Source organism: Nerophis lumbriciformis, linkage group LG08, assembly GCF_033978685.3.
Source record: "Nerophis lumbriciformis linkage group LG08, RoL_Nlum_v2.1, whole genome shotgun sequence".
Classification (NCBI taxonomy): domain Eukaryota; kingdom Metazoa; phylum Chordata; class Actinopteri; order Syngnathiformes; family Syngnathidae; genus Nerophis; species Nerophis lumbriciformis.
In genome coordinates, this window is record NC_084555.2 from 42260959 (window position 1) to 42271138 (window position 10180).

Sequence of the window (10180 nt, forward strand, 5' to 3'; positions counted from 1 at the left end):
GTTAACAGTAGAGACTCTGGAGAGGAAGATCAGCAGCTACCACCGCTGATGGATGGGCTTCCCACGCATCCTGTGCAGCACAGCACTGTATGGGAAGACAAACAAGCTCCAGCTCCCTTTCAGTAACCTGGATGAGGAGTTCAGGGTCTCTCTATCGTGACTCTAAATACTCTAAAGTGGCATCAGTGGGCACCGTGGTGCGAACTGGCAGGAGGTGGAGGGCTCAGAAAAGCCTGAAGGTAGCTGAGTCTCGGCTGAGACATAGAGCCCTGGTGGGCACGGTGGCAATAGGCCGTGCTGGGCTGGGAGCCTTCCCCCAACCTCGCTATGAGAAGGCACGTACGTGGTAAGGACAAACGCCAGTTAGTCCTGAAGAGGTTGAGGAGGAACGAACCAGCAGGATAGTGGGTATGCAGCAGCAGGGAGCATGGACAAGGCGGAAGGGTGCACTGGAGAGGAGGGTGACCTGGTCTGAGATCAGGCTGGCTGAACTACAGTGCATTAAGTTCATGGTTCAAGCTGCCTACAACGTCCTACCCAGCCCAGCCACTCTCCATCTCTGGGGCATGAATGACTCTCCAGCCTGTGTGCTGTGCTCCAGGAAAGGCTCGCTGGAGCACATTCTAAGCAGCTGCTCTAGAGCTCTGGGGGAGGGCCGCTACCGCTGGCGGCACGACCAAGTGCTGAAGACAGTTGCTGAAGCCACAGCTAAAGCCGTGGCCAAAAACAACAACAGCAAGCAACAACCTGGCAAGAGGAGAATTGCCTTTATCAGGGCTGGAGAGCAGCCACAGTCACAGCCCAAACCAGCAGCCGGGCTCCTCACCTCAGCATTGGACTGGGATCTTTGAGTGGACTTGGGCAAGCAGCTCAAGTTTCCAGACTACGTCACAACAACTTCGTTGAGGCCAGACATCTTGCTTACGTCAGTATCTTCACGGCAGGTGCTACTGATAGAGCTGACAGTTCTTTGGGAGGGTCGCATAGAGGAGGCAAACGAGCGGAAGTGGTCAAAGTATTGATATATTCAATATTAGTGTTACCTAATTAACATATTTTAGGACCAATTGATTTATTTCTTGACTTATGTATATACCCTTTTTTTTTTTTTAAATCACACATCATTTTTGGACATTTGTAATTATTTTTTCAAATGTGTTTGAATGGTCTTTATTCATTTTTTTAGGCCCTGAAATAAATGTGCCAAAAAGTATTCACCCCCTTTGAATCCATCCATCCATCCATTTGCTACCGCTTATTCCCTTCGGGGTCACGGGGGGCGCTGGAGCCTATCTCAGCTACAATCGGGCGGAAGGCGGGGTACACCCTGGACAAGTCGCCACCTCATCGCAGGGCCAACACAGATAGACAGACAACATTCACACTCACATTCACACACTAGGGCCAATATTTAATTTAATCCTTTTATTGCATTTATATATTAAATCACGGTCAGCAATAAGGCTCAAACTACCGTATTTCCTTGAATTAGCGCCGGGGCGGTAATTAATTTAAAACCTCTTCTCACTCCGGCGCTTACCATGCGTTAAATTTAGGCCTGCGCTTATAAATTTGAGTGTGATGTAAGGATACCATCATGAAAAGCACATTTACCAGTCATATAAAAACGTTATTATGGTCTTACCTTTACTTATAAATGAAGTCCATGCGCCTCTCCTTCTGAACAAAAGCATCGATAACTTGTTTATAGAAGTCTTCCTCATCTTTCTTCAGTTTTAAAAGTCTCTCTGTCTCGATGGAGATCTTCCTTTAATTATTACCTCCTGCTTCGATTGAAAGTCCAGTTTAGAAAACTGTTGTTGTCACTTCTTCTGCAGCCGAGTAGTCGCAAGAATGATCCCTGGGATCACTAGCGCCCTCTACCACCATGAGGCGGGAGTCATTTAATGACTCATATTTGACACACGCAGCTATATTAATAAAACATTTTTACTGTTCTTTTTAGCATATTCAATAGCTTGGACCTTAAATCCTACTGAATTGCTCTTTATTTTCTTCCCTGTATATGATTTTAAATGATTGAAATTAGCCTCCTCCATTTTGGAAAAGGATGCCTTGAAAGGTGAAGTGTCACTCGTGACGTGACGAGTTTGACCCGACGGTAAAACGAGGCATATGCTAATTATTCTGCGAAACGAGTTTGACCCGGGGGTAAAACGAGACATGCGCTAATTATTTTGCGAAACGAGTTTGACCCGGCAGTAAAACGAGGCATGCGGATAATATATACCCAGCGGCAATTCAAGGAAATACGGTATGTCAAGTTGCTCGGGCATCCGGCATGAAAATATTTGATACAATTCTTGATTGAATTGGGATCTGAACTTTGATTTGGCCATTTTAAAATGCTGACATTGGCTCAGGTGTTTTTATACTATCACTTAACACATTCACTGTACTCGGATGATTTCCCTGTTACAATGCAAGCATTAACCAGTTGGATCTGTGCCGAGTTACTGTAGGTCAGTCACTTTAAAGGGTCATGAATATTAACGCATAACACCAATTTTACAGTGTATTTTTTATTTATTGATACCAATTTGTAAACATATGTTTTCAGTTTGACTTGTCAAAAAGTTAAATAACATTCACAATTATTTCATTTATAAAAACAATAAAAGGCTTAGGGGGGAACAAAATACTCTGAATATTATGTGCTTTCTCTCAGCATGAAAGACAAACATAGTTTCACCGATCTGTGTTTTGATTGATTGATTGAAACTTTTATTAGCACAGTACAGTACATATTCCATACAATTGACCACTAAATGGTAAGACCCGAATAAGTTTTTCAACTTGTTTAAGTCGGGGTCCACGTTAATCAATTCATGGTACAAATATATACTATCAGCATAATACAGTCATCACATAAGTTAATCATCACAGTATATACATTGAATTATTTACATTATTTACAATCCGGGGGGTGGGATGTAGAGGCGGTTGTGACGAGTAGGGGGTGGGTGTTAAGTTGGGTAGCTATCAGCTTACTTCAGTCATCAACAATTATATCATCTGAGAAATGGACATTGTAACAGTGTAGGTCTCACTTGGTAGGATATGTACAGTGAGCGGTGACCGCAGTGAGCTCAGAAAGCATAAGAACAAGTATTTACATTAGATTATTTACATTTGATTATTTACAATCCGGGGAGGTGGGATGTGGTGGGGGAAGGGGGTTAGGCTAGGTTTGTAGTTGCCTGGAGGTGTTCTTTTAGTGAGGTTTTGAAGGAGGATAGAGATGCACTTTTTTTACACCTGTTGGGAGTGCATTCCATATTGATTTGGCATAGAAGGAGAATGAGTTAGATCGGAATCTGGGTTTGACATGGTTTGTGAAGCTCCCCCTGGTGTTGTGGTTATGGTGGTAGTAGTTTGACATGTACTTCGGTGTCAGAGAGGTGTAGCGAATTTTATAGACAAGGCTCAGTGCAAGTTGTTTTACTCTGTCCTCCACCCTGAGCCCGCTCCATACTTGCCACAACCTTGAGACCTCAGAATTCGGGAGATGGGGGGCGTGGTTGCGGGGGCAGGGTTGAGGTGCAGGCAGCAAATTCTTTTTTCCAATTATTTTGGAACTTGCAAGCGTATTTCTTCTTCTTACTCGTCGTCGCCATGTCTCTTCTTCGTTCTCCTGCTTCGTCTCCTTCTTGTTGTGTGTGCAGTTGTGCACTGAGCTCCAAAAGCCGTAGATGTTATTGTAGCGTCCCGGAAGAGTTAGTGCTGCAAGGGATTCTGGGTATTTGTTTTGTTGTGATTATGTTGTGTTACGGTGCGATGTTCTCCCGAAATGTGTTTGTAATTCTTGTTTGGTGTGAGTTCACAGTGTGGCGCATATTAGTAACAGTATTAAAGTTGTTTATTAGGCCACCGTCAGTGTTACATGTATGGCTGTTGACCAAGTATGCCTTGCGTTATCATTAAACCAGTTAAAAGATCATACAACGTGTCAGCATTTCTTGACATCTTCGAGTAAAGACCATTGTTAAACCCGTCCAACGCTACATTATTATGTGACTGGGCCGGTACGCTGTTTATATGGAGGAAAAGCGGATGCCTGGACAGCATGCGGCTGTTAAGGGGTGAAGGTTTCAGGTGAGAGAGGACGTTAAAGGCAGTGTCTTTAAGGCACGCCCCCAATATTGTTGTCCGGGTGGAATTCGGGAGAAATTCGGGAGATTGGTTGCCCCGGGAGATTTTCGGGAGGGGCACTGAAATTCGGGAGTCTCCCGGGAAAATCGGGAGGGTTGGCAAGTATGGCCCGCCCACTTTGGAGAAGTGGGTAAGAGTGAGGTGTGATCTGTGGTGAAGGTCTAGAAGTAACCTGACTAGCTTGTTCTGGGATGTTTGGAGTCTTGATTTGAGGGTTTTGGAGGTGCTGGGGTACCAGGAGGTGCATGCGTAGTTGAAAAAAGGGTTGAATGAGAGTTCCCGCTAGAATCTTCATGGTGCTTTTGTTGACCAGAGAGGAGATTCTGTAGATAAATCTTGTTCGTTGGTTGACCTTTTTGATTACCTTGATTGCCATTTTATCACAGGAAAGATTAGCCTCTAGAATGGAACCTAGGTAGGTGACCTCATCTTTCCTGGTGATAACAATGTCACCCACTTTAATAGTGAAGTCACTGACTTTCTTAAGGTTGATTTGGGACCCAAATAGGATGTATTACGTTTGACCTAAGTGTATGGATACCTTATTGTCAGCGAGCCAGGTGCAAATTCTACAGAGTTCGGTACTGAAGATTTTTTCCACCCGTGATTTGTTCTTGCCGGATACCAGCAGGGCCGAGTCTTCCGCAAACAGGAACAATTCATAAACGCATGCTGATGACATGTTGTTTACGTACAGTATATTAGGAACAGTAAAGGCCCTAATATACTGCCTTGGGGGACTCCACAGCTTACTGAGAGGGGGGGCAGGTTGCCGTTCACCTCTACCACCTGTTTCCTCCCCTCCAAGTAAGATTGCATCCAGCTCGATGAGGTTTTATCAAATCCGATTGCTTTAAGCTTATCCAACAGTATAGCGTGGTTTAGGGTGTCAAAGGCCTTCTGAAGGTCCAGCATGACCATGCTGCGGTATTTGCCCGCGTTCACCTCATGTTTGATGTGGTCAGTCAGATAGAGAAGGCATGTGTCAGTGGAGTGGTTAGTTCTGAAGCCGCATTGGAATTTGTACTTGAGTTTTTTCGTGGCAAGGTATCTATCGACCTGTTCATAAACTTTTTTTTACATTACTTTCGAAATGGAACTGAGAATAGAAACAGGTCGGTAATTACCGAGTTCTAATTTGCTTCCTTTTTTAAAAAGGGGAGTTACTCTTGCTATCTTGAAATCTTTTGGTACTTGGTCTTGTTTAATTGAGAGATTTATTATGTGTGTGATGATTGGGGCAATGGTGGTGGCAGAGTCCCTTAGGAATCTGGAGGGGATATTGTCAAGGCCATTGGCCTTGTTTTGGTGGAGCGCGCTCAATTTTTTGAGCACCTCGTCAGCTGAGACCATTTCTAATTTTAAATCGTTGTTGAATACTCCTAACTTTCGGTAGTAGGCTTTAATGTGTTCTACACCAAAGCGACCAGAGTGGTGGGACAGCTTGTTAACTAGTGTTGTGGCTATGCTGGTGAAAAAGGTGTTAAGTCTGCTTGCTACCTCCAGTTTGTCTGTAATGAGGGAGTCGTCCTCCTTGATGTTGGTGAGTCCTGTTTTAAGTTTCTGGCTGCAGCCAGGAAGCTGGTTATTGAGGATTTTCCAGAGCTCACGTGGCTTATTTGTGTTTTCCTCTATTTTGTCGTTAATGTAATTTTTTTTAAAGGATTTAGTCAGGTTGTTTGCCTTATTTCTTAACTTATTGCATTGCTTTTTGAGTGTTGTGGTTATTATTGGGTTGTTTATCTACTTCGGTTTTGCACTTTTGGTATTCTGAGTATTTTCTGTGTCTGTCTTTTATGACAGATAATAGGTCCGGATTCATCCATGGTTCAGAGCGGGCTTTGATCCTGACTGTTCTCACGGGAGCCATATCATTTAGTATCGCTAGGAACGCTGTTTTAAAGCGATCCCAAGCATCATCGACCAGGTTGCTCGTGAGCACAGGGGACTAGTCCCACTCACCCAGTTTGAGGTTGAAATTATCACTGGAGTATGTTTTAAGGGATCTGGATTGAGCTGTTATGAGGCCGTTGGCTTTGGGTTTAGCTATTTTGCAGGTGCAGAAGGTTAGATAGTGGTCACGAAGACCACAGATCATGACCCCACTATTTTTTATGTTAGGCCGGTCTGATGTGAGAAGGAGATCTATGGTTGATTGGGTGGAATCACACACCATCGTGGGTAGTGTTATTAGCTGGGTGAGACCGTGCAGATTACAAAGCTTGCTGTAAGATTTGAAGACAGGCGCATCTCTGCGTTGAATATCTGTGTTCAGATCTCCAGTTATAATTTTCTTTTGTCTACCTCAGCTAAGCACTCCTTGAGAGCACCATAGAAATCACTCTGATTAGGGGGTCTGTATACAGTCCCTATCAGTACCGGCTTAGCGTTTTTGAATTTGATTTCCACCCACACAGATTCAGGGGCATCGTGGTTGGGATCAGTGCGAGTTGTGTATTTTATATTCTGGCGAATATACATACAAACGTACAAACACCCCCACCATGTTTATTCCTGTCCTTTCTGATAACTGAGAAGTTTTCTATCTCTATCTCTGTGTCAGAACACTTTGATCTAATTTAGTTTCAGAGAAACACAGGATTTTTACCTCTCATCACTTTTCATGAGAAAAAAAATATGGCTTTGTTATTGAGCTTTGCGTTTATAGTAAGAACTAATTAGACCGCTTAACCCCATCCACTGGGCTTCCATCCATTAATAACCAGCACTCAGCGCAATTACATTACATCTTGGATAATAGTTACATTTTAAGTGTGTTGTGCCTTTTTTTTGTGCAGATAGGAAAGCCAACACCTCCTTCTCCCACCAAAGACAGGAGAAATAGCATTGGCTCACCCCTCAGAGGTCCAGGAAGCCCCATTCGTAGGATCAGCCACGTTGAGAGACGGTAGGATTTATAATTTCAATGCAATTCTAACCATACTTGTGCTTTGAAATATTTGTTCTGTTTCAGTCACTCTGGAGAAAAGAAGGCTTTGGAACAGAAAACATCTGAAGACATGAATGTGTATCAGATTCGAGTGTGAAAAAACATTTTTGCAGCTGAAACATATTAGATAAAACATTCAAAAGGGAACCAGCAACCACTACACCCACACACACTCAGTATCATTGTCATCAGGGTTTTTTATCTCACAAGCATTGGTGCTGGAGATGTTCTCAAATGTAAAGTATTGTGCAAAGATGACACGTAATCAGTCACATTAGAGAAATATAGGCAATCGGTGTGTATGTAATACTTGAAATATATTAGTAATTTTAGTGTGTTCGTTCGTGTTGTTTCCCCATCCTATTGGACACATGACTTTTAAGGCTGACCTAAAACTACCCCTGTCTGTGCCTTGGACTTTGAATTAAGATAATTATGGGGGGGAAATAATCAAAAATCTTTTTTTTTTTCCTAATTAAACACGAAACATGTAAACTTGTATGAAAGTGTTTCAACAATCAATTTAGCAGGCACATCACATTGATATGTTATTTACTATAAATACAAGACAGATGTCAACTGTTGAGTGATGCAAATAAAGATGCAGCATTTTTTTTAACACACTGGATGCAACTTGCTAAATCGTACTGTAGCTCTGCTTTCCTGTTATCTGTATTAATAGCTTTTAACTTTTATTTGTAGCAACTTAATTCAGTTGTCGCTTGCCTTAAAGATGAGACCTCCATGTCGAAATAAATGAGGTGTCAAAGTATTTGTTTGAAATAAGTAAAGCATTTCAGGCATTATTAGCTATTTTGCCTGTTTGGTTTTAATAGTTGTAGAGGTTGCCCTCTAGTGGGTTCTTCGGACCACCACACACTGCCAGGAGAGCCCGGAATTCAGGGTATAACACTGTTTTATTTTCATCAAATAGTGCAAGTCTTTTGCTTTCCAGCAAACTGTCTTTCTCTCCTGCGTCCTCTCAGCAGCACCTCCAACTCCAACTACGTGTCTCAATCCGGCTGCTGCTAATAAAGGCGACAGGTGATTAGATAACAAGGCCCACCTGGGCCATCTACGCACCTGTCGCTGTCTTCGAGGCCGGTCCTGGCACACCCCGTTCCGCGGCAGGCCCGCAGGCCACGCCCCCTTCCACAATAGTTATGTTTAAATAAATGTAATATTGAGTGTGACTGTTATACTGTTACATTGTGTAAAACCTACATTTGGTATTTGCAAACCTTACAAAAACACCTGATTCTAGTAAAACTCACATATATACATTATTCCAAGCATTTTAGACATATTGCTTCTTTGGTTTTAGAGTTATGTTTATATTACTTTCATCTTTAGTATGACAGTTATACTGTCATATTGAGTAAAGGAACTAATTTATGCCTTTGCAAACCTCACAAAAGATATTTTTTCTAATGCAACTCACAAAGATACATTATTCCAGGCATTATTAGACATTTTGCATGTTTGGTTTTGGAGTTATGTTTGAATACATTTTTATTGCATTTTTCGCATCATCTCAGGATTCTAAGAACATTACTGTCATATTGAGTAAACAACTAATGTGTGTGTTTGCAAGCCTTAAAAAAAAGCATATGTTTCGAGTAAAACTCACAAAGATAAATTATTTCAGGCATTATTAGCTGTTTTGCATGTTTGGTTTTAATAGTTACATTATCTCAGGATTCTAAGAACATTACTGTCATATTGACAGCGGGGTGGACCGCTTGCCTATGCATCGGTTGGGGACATCTCTGCGCTGCTGACCTGTCTCCGCTCGGGATGGTTCCGGCTGGCCCCACTATGGACTGGACTCTCACTATTATGTTAGATCCACTATGGACTGGACTTTCATAATATTATACTAGACCCACTCGACGTCCATTGCATCTGGTCTCCCCTAGAGGGGGGAAGTGGGTGGGTGGGGGTGGGGGGGTCACCCACATCTGCGGTCCTCTCCAAGGTTTCTCATAGTCATTCACATCGACGTCCCACTGGATTGTGAGTTTTTCCTTGCCCTTATTGAACCGAGGATGTCGTTGTTGCTTGTGCAGCCCTTTGAGACACTTGTGATTTAGGGCTGTATAAATAAACATTGATTGATTGATATTTAGTATGAGAGTTATACTGTCATATTGAGTAAAAAAATAATTTTGTGTTTTTGCAAACATTACAAAAGATAATTTTTGTAGTAAAACTCACAAAGATACATTATTCCAGGCATTATTAGATATTTTTCATGTTTGGTTTAGGAGTTATGTTTGAATACATTCGTATTGCTTTTTTCTCATTATCTCAGGATTCCAAGATCGTTACTGTCATATTGAGTAAAAAAAACATGTTTTGTGTGTTTTCAAACCTTACAAAAGCACGTTTCTCGTAAAACTCACAAAAATACATTAATACGGGCATATGATTGAATAACTGTCATATTTAGTATGACAGTTATACTGTCATAATGATTAAAAACTAATTTCTCTGTTTGCAAACCTTACAATAGCTCATGTTTCTAGTAAAACTCACAAATATACATTATTTCAGGCATTGTGAGACATTTTGCATGTTTGGTTTAGGAGTTCTGTTTGAATACATTTTGTATTGCTTTTTTCGCATTATCTCAGGATTCAAAGAATATTACTGTCAAATTGAGTAAAAAACACATTTTTGTGTTTGCAAACCTTACAAAAGCATATGCTTCTAGTAAAACTCAAAAAGATACATTATTTTAGGCATTATTAGACATATTGCATGTTTGGTTTAGGAGTTATGTTTAAATAACTTTCATATTTAGTATGACAGTGATACTGTCATATTGAGTAAAAAAAACAATTTGTGTCTTTGCAAACCTTACAAAATATAATTGTAAAACTCACAAAAATACAATTTTACAGGAATTAATAAAGATTTTGCATGGTTCTTTTTAAGAGTTATGTTTGAATACATTTTTATTGTTTTTTTCGCATTATCTCAGGATTCTAAGAACATTACCGTCATACTGAGTAAAAAACTAAATTTTGTATTTGCAAACCTTACAAAAGCTCA

At 41.2% G+C, this 10180-nt stretch overlaps 1 protein-coding gene across 3 annotated transcripts in view; it reads left to right on the forward strand.

Moving 5' to 3' along the window:
- vash1 (vasohibin 1) overlaps positions 1-9554 on the forward strand; it is a 30856-nt gene extending 21302 nt beyond the window's left edge. For 2 of the 3 annotated variants that reach the window (XM_061968980.1, XM_061968981.1), the window contains exons 7-8: positions 6972-7081; positions 7148-9553. In XM_061968980.1, the coding sequence (XP_061824964.1) occupies positions 6972-7081; positions 7148-7220 (183 nt within the window). In that variant the 3' untranslated portion in view covers positions 7221-9553. Of the gene's footprint in view, positions 1-6971; positions 7082-7147 lie in introns of all 3 variants that reach the window. The other variant, XM_061968979.1, reaches the window with a different exon arrangement.
- The last annotated feature ends 626 nt before the right edge of the window (positions 9555-10180 follow it).